At 38.5% G+C, this 17519-nt stretch overlaps 2 protein-coding genes across 2 annotated transcripts in view; one reads left to right on the forward strand and one right to left on the reverse strand.

Moving 5' to 3' along the window:
- The first annotated feature begins 282 nt into the window (after positions 1-282).
- On the forward strand, positions 283-5816 carry ABRA (actin binding Rho activating protein). Its single transcript, XM_072410742.1, has 2 exons — positions 283-1040; positions 4215-5816. Exons 1-2 carry the CDS (start codon positions 361-363, stop codon positions 4693-4695), a joined length of 1161 nt encoding a protein of 386 aa, XP_072266843.1. The 5' UTR covers positions 283-360; the 3' UTR covers positions 4696-5816.
- A 1118-nt stretch (positions 5817-6934) lies between these two features.
- The window catches only part of OXR1 (oxidation resistance 1), a 79701-nt gene continuing 69116 nt past the window's right edge, over positions 6935-17519 (reverse strand). Inside the window, exons 11-14 of the mRNA XM_072413239.1 lie at positions 16450-16602; positions 14807-15017; positions 14284-14298; positions 6935-11768 (exon numbers count right to left, since the gene is read on the reverse strand). Coding sequence (XP_072269340.1) covers positions 11551-11768; positions 14284-14298; positions 14807-15017; positions 16450-16602 — 597 coding nt within the window. The 3' untranslated portion in view covers positions 6935-11550. The remainder of the gene's footprint in view (positions 11769-14283; positions 14299-14806; positions 15018-16449; positions 16603-17519) is intronic.

The raw sequence follows: 17519 nt of genomic DNA on the forward strand, positions 1-17519 counted from the left end.
TTTCTTTTAATTTTACAATTACATTTATTTCTGTTAAGGTCAATGATTGAACATGTAAAGACAAAGCTATGGATTACCTGACAGCCTCTGAGCTCTGTGTATGCCGGCCTTGCTTTGTTTACCATCTGTAATTTCCATCTGCTCTTGTGATGAAACATAAGCCGTCACTCTGTAAAAAGTAACAGTGTCACAGTGGGCAGATGCCCGTCACAAATGCCAGGCATATTTTCCAAGAACGTAAAGCAACCACCCCCTTTAAAAAGCCAGCACCCTCCATTCAGCTGTTAGAAGTGAGTCAGGAGAACAGGTTCAAGATTTTATTCTTCATTGGTGGAAAAAAAACCAGTATAGCTGAAAAATATGGCTCCAAATGACACAAAAACAATAAATCCTGCCCAACGAGCCATAAGGAAGATCCGGACTGCAACCTTAGTGTCCAGCTTAACCAAAGGTTGGCAACAATGGGCATCCGAACATTCAACAAAGCAAGCACAAGAACCCTCGGGTTGGGTTCCAAACACTGAAGATGATGTTACGGAGAACCACAAGCCAACATTGAATGTGAAATTGAAACCTGCAGTTGTTGTTCAACCAAAAAATGTTTTATCACCTTCAGAGGAGAATGAAGAAACGCACATCAAAACTATATCTGTGACAAAAAGTTTCACAAGTAAAGCCCAGGAGAAAGGAATGGATATTGGTTCATTAACAGAGAAATATGAAAAAGATCCAAGTACCCAGAAATATGATGACTTCATGGTGGATAAACTCTTGCAAGGCAATGTGTCTCCAACCCGGAGGAGGAAGTGCTCCAATATGGTGTCCCAGCTCACCAAAAGCTGGAAGCAGATGGAACATGATGAAGAAACCGAAACATCTTCCAGAACTTTGCCAAAGCTTGGCGAATGTCGAAGTGAAAGCCTAGAAACTGAAGACAGTGGCTTTGGAGATAATGAAGAAGGTAAACCAGAGAAGAAGACAGAGATCTTTGAGGAGAACAAGGAGGACACTGCGAGAATTAAGCGGTCCTATAATTCACAGTAAGTTTTTGTATAGTGTGATATTAAATGTTAGAATGTAAAGAATGTAAATCCTAAGCTAGAATGTAAAGTCTAACCCCAAGCAAACTTTTATGGATAGAGTGGCAAAGAGTTATAAACACAGTCAGGCTTTTATTGCTGTATGTGTCCCATCAGCCAGATTTCCCTGCACTTCCTTTCCTAGGAATACCGTAGGGTCAAAAAAAATCTGGAATGGAAATCTTGAATGGGACCCCCTCTTACGAAAACTTAAAAAAATGTCTCCATGTATCCCCTCCATCATCGTTCAGGTGGCAGTTGTGAAATGTTAGATTCCCTCATACATTTTATGTCCGTGAAATGGTCACTGGGACAAATGGTGACAGACACAGACAATGCAGTTGGCAAAAATAAAAAATAAAAAGAAATAGGGCTCTTTACCATTTCACCCTAACTAGAAACATTGACAGCTTTGGTTGGAGTTACTTTTTAATTAAAGGGCTCAGCCAGCTGACTCACCATGACAGCCATGTCAGCAGTCAGAATCATCAACTACATTCCTAAAGGTACTGTAACAGTATTATTTCAGCATCTGGGGCCACAGCTCTGCCGAATGACTGCCAATGTTATATTTTTTACATTTTCTTTTGATTTTCCCCTATATTTTCTATTACAGTAAATAAAATAGTTAATTCTTGTGGCTGTAGGGGAAAACATTTTAAGAAAGAATAGGCAGGGTAATGAAAGCTGAGCTCTGATTGGCTGTTATGGGTTAAGACACGTCATTTTTCCTGCAGTTTTTGCAGAAGCATCAAAATCTTTGGTAATTTACTTTAATAATAACACATTTCACATTTGCTTCATTTTCAAAATAAATCTTTTACCATTCTAATCACTTGAACTTTATTAGGGATAATATAGGACTTTAAACTTATTCTTTGGTTGCATCCATTACTTTCGGAGTTTCCAACTTGACTTATCCGGCTTCAATTAGCTGTATGCTTACTCTGGGTTCGCAGATCAAAAATATTAAAGTGTGTGAATAGCCTAAATGTCAGCTCACTTTTGCTGCTGCCTATGTTCTACTGGAAAGATTTCCCTTTACTGCCTCTCTTTCAAATGCAAGTGGGGAAATATATGCAAATTCCTTTCCATTATTAAAGCAACTTCCAAATGTATACTTTCCTATTAGCTTTACTGATTGGTCCACATCTGATTAAGGACCAAAAAAGCACAGTTGCTTTTAATCGGTCTGCTGTTGAATTCACTTTGGATTCCTGGCCAGCCTGATAATTTGCCCTTAGATGTGGCCTTAAACTGATGTCACCAGAACAGGTGACCCCATGGGAATACTTACCTTTATCTTATGTTCTAAGACAACTGTCAAATTTTAGATTTCCATCACATTTTGTCTTGCAGAAAACATCCAACATAACAAATAGGTGAATCTCTCCAGTGAGTCTATACAGAAATAAACACCTACCGGGGCATTTAATTCTTTGTTACTTTATCCAAAACCAAAAATGTGTTGGCTATACATACACATTAAAGCTAAACTAAACCAGTGATACCTGCCCCCGATCAGTTGTAAGGTGCCGCCATCTTTTTCCTTTCTTCGTTTTCTTGGCTCTTGTGGCTGGGCCAGAATTACAGAACTCCCGTGCAGGAGTTCATTCATTTCTGCAACTCACAAGGGAAATCTGGATTGCCGGGTACCCCTCCATGCACAGCGACAGTGACATTTGACAGCTGGGTAGCCATCAGGCAGGTAAGAAGGGTTATTGCAGATAGGACATTGCACCTCCCTTTCTACAATAAACACCGGCCTGATTGCCAGTTTTAGGGACTTTAGTTCCACTTTAAGCCAGACATCCATTAAAACTAACATTTGCAAAAGAAGGTGCAGGTAAATAAACATTCTCTCTTTTCCTCCCCTTGAGATGCATCTATATTATATTGTTCTGAGCTTGTTAACATGCAGATCAAGTCTTGAAAAGCATATATATATATATATATATATACATATATATATATTTATATATATATATATATATATTTATATTATTATGCCTGAGACACAAAGGTCTAAGAGCCCGCATTAAATATAAAATCTCTCATTTCTCCAAAAGCAGATAATGAATAAAATGTTGAATAATCCCAAAGTATTAAATAATCAATCATTTATGAAGCTGTAATTTTCCACTGTGAGGTCTGTGCTACTTATACACATTGGGGGATCGATCAGACGAGGTTGGGAGATATTTGTATGCAGGGTACGTTAGTTGCATTTTGAGCTCCAGAGCCAGACTCATCCCAGGCAATGTTCCAACAGGTGATCCATTCAGTCAATAGCAAACACGATTTATGAGAAGCTTAGGGAACGTGCTCTGCAATCTCCGTTATAGCAAGAAGTTTCTAGAAAAAAGAAGCTTCAGAAAAAAAGTACTTGGCAAACTACTAAGTTTAAATGAAAATGTTATTAAAAGTAAAAGTTTTGGGAAAGTCAAAGTAAAGATTTGTGGGTAATTCAAAGTTTACCTTCAATTAGGAACCCTGCAAGACAAAACAAGGCACGGGTAGCATGGTACATGCAAATCTCTATTTTTCTAAAAATTGAGGCCCAAAGAACCAATTTTGGGGTTTAAGATCCAGTTTACACTTCAGCATGAAGGTTGTATGAGCTCTTTGTATTCAGCTGGGCTTCTCAAGGTGTTGAACTTCAGCCATACTGGAGGTATAGACCCAACCTCATTCCTTCTGTCCTGAAAAAACAGGGTGGCATCCCGTACTGACCACTCTATCTACTGACTTCTATAGGGCTCAACCCTTCCCACTACCCCAAGCATCCTACTGATCAGTCCATCAAGTTAAATGACCAGGTGTGAAGTTTGAAAATATGGATTTAACTTTAGCTGTTGCGTGTATGATTATGACCTTTGTGTATGATTATGACCTTTTCAAAGAATATATCCAACGGGAATGTGTTTTTCATAATGTTCACTTTAATTAGAATAATTTTTTTTACAGCTTTGCTTTAAAATTGATTGACCAATAGAAAATTAACACACCAATATTCAGTTCTGTTACTTGAATACTAATTGCAACTTATATGTAATAAAAATTATATAGCAAAGAGATCCATTTTATATTGATTGATGTAGATGAACTGAGCCCCTTCCGTTCCTTTGTTTTCAGGACTAACAAAACAGTTGCAGAAATTAACAACATCAACAAAGCCTACAAGCGTTACAGCCAAGTTAACAACATCAAGGGAAGGTGGGAGAAGTGGTCAGGTGACCACGTGGTGAACCAAAAGCTGAACCCTTTCAGTGATGAATTTGACCATGAATTTGCAATGGCCCAGAGGTTGCAGAAGGGGGATGAAGGCTACGGACGTCCTAAGGAAGGAACAAAGACAGCTGAAAGAGCCATGAGGGCAGAAGCACACATACATCGAGAAATGAAAGATCTCTGCTTTATTATCTCCACCATGGCTAAACCAGGGAGAGACGGGAAGGTGCGCGTCACCTTTGGAGAACTCTTCGATAGATACGTACGGATCTCTGACAAAGTGGTGGGAATCCTTTTGAGAGCCAGGAAGCAGTGGATGGTGGATTTCCCAGGAGAAATGTTGTGGCAGGGAAGAGACGATGATGTGATAATTACATTGTTGTGACAAAAGAATTTAACTGACTGAACTTTTCTTAGATAATTTTACTTTACCAATATGCTGGTCCCTTTCCCATTGACCATATGCGTGTTTACAAAACATTTGTCAGCTTTAATAGTTTTTTCCAGAAAGTGGCATGTTATGGTTTTTTTATATCAATTAATGCAACAATATAATACAATACAATTTTTTTTTAATTTCAATGTATCCAGGTTATATAGCTCAGTTTCACTTGATATCAACCTTGTGCAATCTACAGTGCAGCATCACTGCCATAGGGGTAGGAAGGCAGGGTGATGGGCCGATGTTGCTCCTGTCCATTCTGATTGGCTAATGCTTTACTGTCCATTTAAGCTGGAAGCAGGTAGGCGATCTAACAATTATTTAGCGTAGGTCACAACTAAAGAAAAGTCAGGCCAGCAGCCTGGCTTTGAAGGCTTTTAAGTTTTGTGGATCTCAAGCCGTACTTCAAGCACACAGATTTTACTGTGTGCTTAAAGTACAGCTATCATATTAATGTCATTCAAACCAAATTCCTCCAGTTTGCATGAATGGAACAGAGTTTAATCTATCTGATCTTCAATGCTGTTCAGAAAACTGGTGAAAAAAAATCACATTCATAATACAGATTTGTCAGCATGTTGGCTTTTTATCCAAGTTATTTCCAGCTTGTATTTTCTCAAAACATAAATTGGAACATGCCACACCTAAGTCATGTTATAATGATATTATATACATTGGACTGGTCTTATTATCTGTGATGCAATTTTCTTGTTGATGGATTTTTATTGATTCTACATTTTTTACAATTTTATGTGAATGCAAAAGACACGTAGCGGACATATATCTCTGGAAATTGACTGGAATAGATGGATTGGTAAATAGGTCTTAATTTTGCAGTTTTTCTTTAGACACAAAGATTATCTGATGAGTCAGATCTATAGAACCAGAAACCTTCCGTGTACAGCTCTGTATGGAGGGTTGGGACAATATCAACCTATTTTTATATTATTTATTGACTTATTCAAAGTTTTATTGTTTTTCTACTACTATAAACTATTTACAATAGTAAAAGTTGTTGCTTTTTTTTGTCCATGTTCAGCTTTATATATCTATGTCATATAATATAGACATATCACTTTTTTTAAATTTTGCAAGGTGGTCACTCATTTATGGGTGCCAATGGATTGCTGTTCTCAAACTACCATAACCGTCAATATAAAAATGATGCAGGCTGGACTTGGGAGGTTAGGATGTGACATTCTGCAATAACGATGTTTAAGGTCAAATTTTCACTAACTGCGCTTTATTGAGGTTGGATGTATTTGTATGGCTTTCTCAAGGTGTTGTTGATGAACCTCACCCATACCACAGGTGTTAACCCTTTCGTGCTCCATAAATCCATAAAAAAGAAAATATGGGGACAACCCTTATAGACATTGCCTTCAAAAATTCTAGTCTAGGAGGTTGCCATGATGACATTTTCCTTCAAGAATTTGAATCATTGCCTCAGAATACGTATGGAGATAAATATATAGTTTGCAAGGAATACTAGTTGCCCAGCGGTCATGTTTTTTTTCTAAGCCACCAAAGCAAGAATTACGTATACTTCTGCATTCAGAATGCCGTAACTACATACTTGTTCCAGGATGGTTTTCAATGGTCAGATATGTGATCCATAGTTGTCCCCCTGATCAAGTGTTCTCAGTTTGATATCTGTACATCCTTGGGTCACGAGTGGCAACTGAATGATACAGGTAATTGAAGTTTGTGTATTGTTTCACTTGTAATTTAGTTTAAACCATCGGCACTGTGCATACTTTGAATTAGTTAAAATGGACTGGGTACAGTTTTTTTCTGATATCAGCTTTCAAACAGCCGATCACCTGTTTTCCATTTACGTCACCGAAAGGTCCTCTTCAATGTCAGGTCTTTATTGCTGCAGCTGCTTTACCCTTCCTGTATATAGATCCATCTGCGGAAGATTTCCAGTCTTCATTTATAGCAATGTGTCCTAAACTGGCTGGTAGAGAGAAGTACTTTTCCTTTTGTAGGAGTTCTAAATATTGTATATATGTATGCTTTATATAATACAAGGTAGTTCACAATATAGTACCATTTTTGTTCCTGAGATTGGACATCTTATCGAAAAACTTTGAACAAACGGAGAAGCCCTTGACTGCATTAGCCAAAAAGGCAGCAAGTAATGAACACACACAAACTAATAAATGGCAGAACTCTGGAATATTGTACATGTATTTATTGTCTATATATATTTATACATATATTTATAATCATATCACTATGACCTTATAGTACTTAAAATCCATTACAGGATTAGTAATAGTCTTAAATCCACAAAGACAATAATAGTGCTGTGGAAGACCAGAGGGGAGAGAGGCCAATATATTTACATTTATTCTACATACCAGATCTAGCAGGAATATAGCGCTATGTACACAGTTAGGTTATGCCCTGTATGTCTATTCACATTCAGCATTAGCACGGTACAGGTAAGGTGTGTTCCCTTTTTTTCCCCCAAAAGCATAAGCTTCTTTTTTTTTGAAAGTTTTTAAATTTTTTTTCTTGATTTTCAGATAACCTAATGGTTTTCTGGTGCTAAATATCTAACCCAGATTTAGGCAAGCACCATCCAGCTAAACAGGCTTCTTCTACGGAAGTTTATTTTGAATGATTCAGGCTAACCCTGCAGGATAGGGATATAGGATTTTAGACATTGTTTGACTGCAACAAAGACCTTTGGAACGCAAACAGTTCCTCCTTTAGACTCAAAAACATAGTTTCCCAATGCTGGTCCTCAAGACTTTCCAATGTGGGCCGCATGCTGTTCTTGCAAGACGAGCAACAAATTCCAACCACCCTTTTAAAAATCTAATGGTTACAAGTTAAGGAACATGCAGCTATAAACACCATAAAAAAATAGTAGCATTGGTCACATCAAGAGAACATTTTGTGCTGTCCAGGTTTACCAAGTGGTCTTTTCAGCCTGACACGCATTTGTTGCCTCACCATGTTTGCTACCTTTGAAACTTTTATCAGTATTTCAGATGTAGTCTTGGGCTTACAAGTGACATAATTAATGTTGATTTAATGTCACACTGGCAATTCTGTTGCTGGGGACTACTGACCAATATCAAAAACTGACCACTTATCTACTACTGTGGTGTCACTCTCTAGTTGGCTTGATTAGAGAGAACTTGGCTGGCTGCTCCCTTGCTAATTCTGTAAGTAATGTTCATTAAGAAACGTACTGTCAGCAGCAGAAACGCCAGCGTGACATGGACCTAGCACAGGTTCAGGCAGTGGAGAAGGCATGCACCCCTGGGGACATAGCATATGAACTTATGAAATCAGTTCTAGTTTTGTTTTTTCTTCAAGGAACATTAATGTGTGTACATTAAAAAATGGATGGTAAACACATCCAAAATGCCCATGTACGTACCATTGATGGGTTTAGGGGGTCACAGCTGAGACCACTGGCCTAGACAATGTGTAGAAAGAAAGTAATTTTCAGATCACAGTCATCACTGAGGCTCTGCTCATGTAAGTAGGGAAAATGTAGACTTATAACGCAATTTTATTCCAATAAATAGAAAAATACCAATTTTCCCTGCATTATTGTAAACAGAACTTGAAAGCTATAGGGTCAGGTTGCTTTTATATCTGACTTGATAGTGAGACTTTAACACATGCTGTAACATTTGTCACAGTATAATCTGCTGGTATGCCATCAGCTGTGTGCTGACAGATCAAACACAGAAAGAAGCTGCATACCTCCCAGCAGCCAGTTCCACCTGAATGCCATAAATTTCTAGGGCAAGCTCTGTGGCCTTGTCAGATGGGCAGGAAAGGTGCCTGGTCATTGATATGTCAGCAGACCACACAGCTCACATACACTACTTATAAAATGTTAAACCTTTGTGTTGCATGTAGTTTACCATGTGTTTCACAAGTCAATAGAAGTCCTAAGCCTGGGGTCAGGTAAAATGATTGTCCATCTTGAAATCCAGTTTAAATATTCTTGGTTTCTTTTACTGCTCATGTACTAAATGCAACAATACAAAATGTTTACCAAGACCATAGGATGATGATGGCAACTTTTGCCCAAATCTAGAGGTGGTCTTGGAGGAACCAGCATTAGGAAACACGGATCTATTGCACACATTCAGAACTCCCTGTAAATTCACAATGAGAAGACTGCATTAGATGAACAGTGGTTGCCTACATCTGAAGTTTACATAAGCCTTTGCATTTAGCTTGTATTCAGTTCCAAAAGAAAAAAAAAAATAAAACAAGTTAAAGTGCTATAAGCAAACCCGTTGAATGAACACGTTTCTATAAGAACAACGCTACTTTTTCAACATTAAATTTACAAGATAATATACAGTTTTATCAAACAGGTGAATCTTCAGCACAGAAAAATAAACTCACTGTCACACTGAGAACAGCAACTGTACTCGCATAACACCGAATAGAAGCTTCCCAACTGAAAGTGTTTTGCTGAGCGGTTATTGCACAAAGGCTTGGATTTCTCGACAAAACAGCTACCAATAGAGCCTAGACTGTTTAATTTTTCTCCTCTGAGGTCACAGGACAGATTGCATATTCCACAAAAAAATACAAGTTACAATATTGTCTACTTATCGTACACATCAACCATTTTGATTGGGTACTAAAAAGTACAACATATATGCACCCGATACAAAACTACAATAGACTTTCCTGCTTGTGTTAATCCCCCACTGTCTAAGAATTCACAAGGTATGTATAATTAATGTGTTTGGATCTCCAAATCAAATAAATATAGTTGCTAAACCAACTGGTCTGGATGTTCCTTAGAGCTTTTAACTCCAGGACCATTGAATACTATTATTTTGGTGTGGGCAGGCAGGGATTGGTTGCTTCACCTGTTTGTATCATCTTCATGACTTAAACAACGGAATCTTTATTCTTCATTGTGCAGGATTTACTGGGAAAGTGTTACACTATCATTTTGTTCCAATCACTGTCATTAGGTGATTCATTTTGGCAGTAATCACTCAAAATTGATTACCCAATTCAGGGCAAAGCAAAAAGTTCTGTTTTGATGACCAACTTGCTCTTCAATTGATAAATGCTTTCCCATTGCTCCCCCATAAGTGTACCTTAATTTTCAATTTTCACTTTACATAAAAAGGGTAGATAATCCTTTTTTGTTCAATAAAAATTTTTTGTTTTTTTAAAGGGTGCAGCACCGCCTAGGCGGTCAAGAATAATTGGGAGCGCAACGCTCCTTCTGCGCATGCCCGAGCCTTTTTGTGCCCAAAAAAAAAAATTGGCCAATCTCACGCATGCGCAGTGAGCAGGGTTCTCCCCTAGCACTTTTAGCTGGGCGCACCACCCGGCACTTTTCAGCACCCACCCAGCTGTTTTTGGGTGGTTACGAAAGAGTTTGTTCACAATACAGGGGCTGCCACCCACCTTAAATTTCTTCCCACCCGGCTTAAAAAAATTTCTGGGTTGAGCACTGGCAGTGAGATTGTCAATTTTTTTTTTCATTCTATGTCGCCTGATCTAATTGCCTGGGTCGGGTGATGTAGGATGAACAGGAAGAAGAAGAGAAGATGGCGGCACCCGGAGCGCCGGCTCCAAGACAAATCCCAGGACCCAATGCAGGACACCCCTGGAGCGACTGCCCTGCAGGATTAAAGGTAAGTGTATTTGGTAAGTGTAAGGTAAGTGTATTTTATTTTTTTGCAATTTTGAGTTTAGTTCCTCTAAGTAAAAAAAAAAAAAAAAACTCAGTGTAAGCTCAGTTTCTAAAGCCAACCCCCAACTTGGTCCTACCAACATTAAACACTGGCTTGCAGGAGGAAGGGTTTATTCTGCCCCATGAATTATAGGGCTCTGGCTGGGAAATTAGGAGGCAGTCGAACAAAAATGCAGGGATGGGTTCTACCAAATTAATGTTTTATTTTGCCCTCAGTGGGTGAAATGGCAGGTTGAATTTTGAAAGAGTATGGCCAACAGAAAAATCAAGATTTCTCTATTTTCCTTATCTTGGACCTGTACAAAGTACAAAGGCTTCCATTGCTCAAAATGGTAGCTATCTGGCTGTCCAGGTAAATAATGGATTCAATACTTGCTGGGACACACACCAAGAGCAAGAATGAGAATCAGTTTTTACTTCACTCTTACTTTTCTAATCTGCATACTTGCTTTGGCTTAATGCTTGTGAAAATCAAAGAGCCATTAAATTAGAATGGAAAAAACTAGCATTTCCAGGGGGACAGCAATTTTCTCAGGTTTACAGAAAACAACCCCTCACAGCATATTCTCATCTTTCCTACACAAAAGCAAGCTGACACATGATCAACCATATTCTTCAGAACCCTCCACTCAGTGATGTGGGTAATTCATCAGTGCCAGCTCACATCCAAAATATAATTTTTAGATGTATGTATCCTTGAAGTATGTGATGCTTGTATCTAAACCTTTTTTATACTGGGGGAAAGTTAATCAATGCAACAGCTGTTCTAATCTCACAGCTGACCACATGTAAGATAAGTGCAGTCTGCTTGTGATATGTGTACTTCTGCACCCATCTTCTGGACTTGAGCCGGTGACAGAGAAAGTGACGGAGTTACGACATTCATCAAAAACGTACAGTTACAGCTTCACCCAATATTCATGTTCGAAAATAGATATAACTACCGAAAAAATAAAAAATTACTATGGTTAAATATTAACAAAAATACAAATATTTTAAAAGGGTATATATTAGTAAGCCGCAGTACATTGAGTCTCTCCTCCTCTCTTCTGTACAGGCTTGAGGAGATATTCTGTGCTCTATTTACATATTTACTCGAATGCCCAAATTTCAATGTCTTGGACAATGAAATCTTCTTTCTTAGAAAGTGTAGTATTTCCAAAGGTTTTACATGAGTGACTTCTCCCGTGGTAGAGGTCTCCATCCAGCCACAGAGCAAACTCTCCCCTGAAAGAGAAAAGGAAAGATGAGTGAACCTTATAATTAGGACGGTCATAATAACAAGAATATAGAATGATAAAAGGGCTCTCTTAGTCGGCAGTCTTATGTGGAATATAATTTTTACTTTTAAAGCAAAAATAATTTAAATAGCACCGTGTAGAATAGAAATGCTATTTACAGTCTTGCCTGCTGTCTCTCTTCAAGGGTTACACCAGATACACAATTTTCAGCATTTGATACTTATGATTGTTTTGGATGTTTGTGTCCCCTGCTGTGTGCCATGGTTCCACTTGCCAGCTGCTACACTAATACCATTTCATGCAGAGCCGTAGATGCTGGCAGGTGGAACCACAACACTTATTTTTGGGATCACAGGCACTTTAGTGGATGCTGAGGATTCTTCAGCTCATGTAGCTCTGTAAGAAAATTAGGATCAAAGGTGGCTTTTTTTCGCCTTCAACAAATTATAACAAATGTGGCCAAAATGGAAATGTTTCTTATAGCATCCATTTTAGAACAGACTACTTGCTGCACATTGACCTCTTTCCATCCATGGCCTCTTTCATCCTGTTACATGCCAGTCAAAACTGAAAACAAAGCTTGGAATTGTATTCATAGTGTACTGCTTGCTTGCTTAGAACGTTTTAAATGCCAGTTTCCAAAAAAAAAAAAAAAAAAAGTCCCCAAACACATCCAACTCTGGTTCCTTGTATCAAATACACAAAGGCCACGCCCTAAGGCCAGGACCTTCTCTATTCCAGGTACTGAGGTATATAAAAATTGTACACTGACCTGCGCACAAGTCCTATTTCACTCTACAGATGATTGCGAACAGACAGGTAAGTTTGTTTTATTGCTGATGAGACTCAGCAAGTTCCTTAGGCAATGAAGAGCCTTAATGTTTTTATTAGTTTAGCCTCTTAAAAGTGAAGCCGGCTGGTGCTTTAACATGCTTAATGAGTGAGCAAAATTCCTTGCCAAAAGCTTTACACAAACCTGCTGCTGTAGCACAAGACAACATGAACATGATGCTAGGAAATGTCTATAACACCCAGCTACAGGTTGCATAAAGAGAGGAACACAGGTAAAGTGAGGTTCCACACTTGCTTTCATATTAACCTCCCTGGCGGTCTGATGATATCAGTAATTTTAAATGTCAAACTTGTACATTTGACATTTAAAAATACTTATTTTAAATTTCCCGCCAGGTCTCGCCCCCCAGCCACAGACTCACGCAGGCATCGCCGGAGGATGCCGCAGGCTTGTGGGGAGCAGGTAAGCTTTACAATTCAACCGTTTTTGGTACTAAAAATTAACCCCGAACCACACTCGGGAATACCGCCAGGGAGGTTAATAGATAGGGTAACTCTGAGGCAGACCTGGCACTAAAATGAAAAGTCTACTTTAGTTGCTGAAAACAGACAAAAATGGTTTTGAAAATAAATATTACTCACAATGCTCCTGGGTTTTGCCCACTTTCTGTTACTGATTTAACTGGGCACAGAAAGATATAGGGAAAGCTCAGAAATTCTATTCTTACAGGAAAATGCTATGGCAGTGTACAGAGATGTTTTTGCAAGTTCATATTCCCTAACTTAACCAGGATCTTGTAAGAAGACCAACTGATGCCCCTTCACTAAAGATATACAAATAGAACTAAGGAGCAAGACAATGCTTTTTATAATGTTCTTTGAAAGAGTTTTTGCTTAATGTAGTTAAAACAGCAGGGAGCCACATAGGAGGGACCTTGTATTTTAAGGTCTGCTTTAAATGCTCTAGTATCCGATTATAAAGTTTACATTGCCACCTGGAGGCCTAAAACCAATGCTACAATTTACTTAACATAAACCAGGTTGTGGATTTTAATGGTTTGCTTCTTCCTGCAAGTTATTTCACAGAGAAGAAAGCCATATGTACACCAATTACAAAAAACTATGCAAAACAATTACTGAATCCATGTAAGCATGACAACTATCACCAGGAACCTGTGAGATAGTTACTATGGCATAACAAAGCCATGTTCATCTAATGACTATGCATAGTAACTGAGTATGAACATTACTTTGTATTCAGATTTTTCAGTAACCATTATTTTACAAAGCTATAAAGCTGAACTCTTGTCTAGGAATGATGAGGTCGGGATTTCAATCCCAGTCATGGGCACAATACCTGCATGGTGTTGTATAATATTCCTATGGGTTTACTCCAGGTGGTAGTTTCCTTCCATAACTCAAGACATGGTGGCAGGATAACTGGTTAACAGAGTTTTGCTGTTTCCGAAGTCATTTTAGCAAACTCAAAAGAAAAAGATGCCTTAACACGGATCATATAATCTGGTCCCAGCAGAAACTTTTTTTCTAGATTTTCCTCCTTTAAAATTGGGTGCGTCTTATATTCCGGAGCGTCTTATACGGCGAAAAATACGGTAAGTCCTGAAATCTTTTAATGGATAGTCTGGCATTTTCCCCTATTCCACCCACCTTGATGTTGAAAAACCTGAGTGGCAGAGTCCTGACCTCAACACTAGCTAACCGCCTTTGGGGTGAATGGAAACACCAATTTTTAGCCAGCTCTTCTCACCAAACATCAGTACCAGACCTCACCTTCTAGCTCTTTTGCTGGAATGAGCACAGATGCATCTTCTAGAAAGCCAAGAGAGTGCAGTGTACTAAAGCAGCAGGGGAACACCACCACATAAATATCCGTGGCTTTGCCATAATACATTCCAACAAAAACATATAGGTGTGATGGTCAGGTGCCTTTAATCTTTTAGCAATATAATGAACTATCCTTTTAGGCAATTTTTTTTTTAACGGTTTAGACTGAAATGACTGAAAAGAAAATATAGGGACTTTTTTGATGTCACGCCATCTATAAAAAATGTATCAGAAACACAATAGCACTGCTACTTCACCCTTCTTGACAGATGACAGCCAAAGCACTATGAAGCAGAGATGTAATTTTCCTTTGCTGACTCTACAATCTCAGGAACAGGAGCGATATTGTTTAGAAGCCCATTGTCTCTACATCAGCAGTCTCTGCATTTGTTTCCAGAGTTTACTCCTGAGAACAGGTACAGTCACTTGTGCTCTGAGAGGAAACAAATTGTTTTTTTTTCCTAATGGCAATCCTCTATCCTGGCAGGGAGTAATGAGTCTATATTCCGAGTAGGTTGTCCACCTGGGATATCATAAATAAAGGAACAGGAACATAACAGACCTATTGAGGAGAATCCACTCACCTGAAATTCTGGACAGAATGTAAACAGGAAAGTCTCCCCAGTGCCATAGAAGCAATCGCTCACTTTAAATGGCTCTGATGCTAATGCCCCAAAGATCTGTAAAGCAAAAAGGTAAATTACTATCTAAATGATATACAATATTTATATGATTTATCTTGCTGATCTTAACTGCAAACACAGGTGAGCAAAAAGATTTATATATGCTGGAAGGGTGAGATGATGGTGGGAGGTCATTTTTTTTTTTTAAATCCACTTTAATATATGTGATTCAGCATTTTCTGCAGCCCCTTTTAGCTGGGCGCACAACCTGTCACTTTTCAGTAACCACCCGACTGTTTTTGAGTGGTTACTGAAGAGTTGGGTTTATGGATTGAACATTGTGATCACTTCCCCACACCTTTTAATAAAAAGAGTTGCACTAATCTGATTACACTGCTCAGACTACCAATGGTTCATGCAGACGGGCCAAGGGAAAGTTACTATTTTCTATAGCCAGTCCCTGTTCTTAGTTTGTGGGGGGGAAAATTGTAGAAAAAGACAAAGAAAATTGTAGTAAAAAAGTGAGTGATTTTTCTATGCAGCAACAAAAATAAGTATTTGTCCCTAATTACAATAATATCACCAAGACGTACAATAGTCCTCATCTGAGAGACCTCACAGGTAGGCTATGTTCTTCAATGTAATAATAATTACATAGGTACGACGTTCAAGGTTAAAACATAATTTCTCTTTTTTGAATTGATCTTTTATATCTTTAATTGTGGCTACTACACCAACATCATCCACAATCTGCAACTGCAAAGGGGCAGCTCACAGAGTGTGTGATTCACATTGGCTATAGATAGTAGGGGAGATAGGAAAATCTGAATAAAAGCTGCGTACACACTTCCAATTTTTATCGTTCAAAATGGACGAACGAACGACGAACGATCGATTGGGCAAAAATCGTTCGTAAAAAAAGTAACCAACGACGCCGACGAACGAGGAAAGTCGGTGGAAAGGAACGACCGGACCGGCGGATCGGATTGGACGACGATCGTTGACCATCGTTCGTGTGTCCGATCGTTCGTTGATCGTCCATGGTATGAACATGCGTGACGAACGAACGTTCGTTCACTTCCTGTCGTGCACGTCACTCCCTGTATCACTCAAACGATCGTATCTATTGTGTGTACAATATCTACGAACGATCGTGTCGTTATCTGTATGTGCAAGATCGGTGCTATACGATCGTTCGTAGATATCGTGCAGGATCGTTAGTCGTTCGTTTAACAACGATAATAATTGGAAGTGTGTACGTAGCTTAAGAATAGCATCTTTGAAACATTTGTCTTCCTTCCTAATGTCTTTTCTTTATTTGTATTTTCTCAATGCACTAAACTCAAGAAGATTCTTTAACAATTTCAAATCAGACCCTACATTTTTAACCCCCTTGTGTGAGCAGCTCCTTTCATCATGACCAGCAATGGAACTTACAGCACAGGTAGTAACTGCTTCAGTAGATATAAAATGCAAAAAATGAGGTTACCTGAGCATCACTGTCCTTAATCACCAGGAGAACAGGAGTGTCTAATCCCATCATTGTCCTGTACAGAGTCTTCAGGCTCATTCCATGCTTTGCTGTGCTGTACACAAGTGTCCATGGGTAGCCAATTGTGCGCGGTGGGAGATGCTTTGTGAGCTGTTGGAACAGTTATAGAAAGATATTTTATTGAACCTACAACACTCATTAGAAAATTAAGTAAAGAAATAATTAGAACATTTTTTCCCCTGAAATAATACCTCTTGGGTTATATACAAAAAGCTTTCAATGTATAATCCAGTATCAAGAGTTGCAATGGTGGATATTATCACCTAAACTGGTCAGCAAAAATTCATTTTTGTCTATGCATCCCCTAATTTAAAGACGTTAATATGATTTATTTTGTCTATGTCTGCCCTAACTTAAAGAAGGTAATTTGATTTCTTTTTTTTATCATTATATACATTCTGAAATTGGTATTTGCTCCAATGATGTTTAAATGGAGGCAGCATTCTTTTGGTTGTATTATTTGCCAACACCAACAGTCCTGGGGAATAATGCTAAAGTTTCTCAACCAGGGTTCATCCAGAGGTTGTTAGGGGGTCCTTAGGCAAGGAGTGTCTAATTTGTGCCACTTAGGTCAGTTTAACTGACATCAATTATTTTTCTGGCTTGCAAAGGGACATTCTTCCCACTGGCCTGCAATGCAAAATAATTGCTTGCCATGGACAACCACACTAATGTACTGTGTTCTGTGGGTATAGTAATTATAGAAGGGGATCCCTAAAGACCTGAAAGTTATTTAAGGGTCCCCCCATGTTAAAAAGAAACACTGGAATAATTTATGAAATGTTTATTTGAAAAACCAAATTTCACCTTTAGGTGGCAGTGTAAAAAAAAATCTGCATTTGCCACTCTGCAAAAATCAGAGAGCTACAGCGGTTTTTCTGAAATACTGGATATCCAATTAAAGATAAATCTGACAAGGACACAGTAAGATAAGTGCACAGGAAACCTTTAAGCTGGGTACACACATGCAATAAATGTCGTTGGAAAGGATCTTTTACGATCCTTTC

Source organism: Pyxicephalus adspersus, chromosome 5, assembly GCF_032062135.1.
Source record: "Pyxicephalus adspersus chromosome 5, UCB_Pads_2.0, whole genome shotgun sequence".
In the NCBI taxonomy this organism is placed as follows: Eukaryota; Metazoa; Chordata; class Amphibia; order Anura; family Pyxicephalidae; genus Pyxicephalus; species Pyxicephalus adspersus.

Bases quoted from the DNA above. Each gene is read 5' to 3' on its own strand.
- ABRA (XM_072410742.1), top strand. From the start codon at position 361: ATGGCTCCAAATGACACAAAAACAATAAATCCTGCCCAACGAGCCATA. The intron at 1,041-4,214 runs GTAAGTTTTTGT...CTTTGTTTTCAG, and splicing joins AAGCGGTCCTATAATTCACA to GACTAACAAAACAGTTGCAG.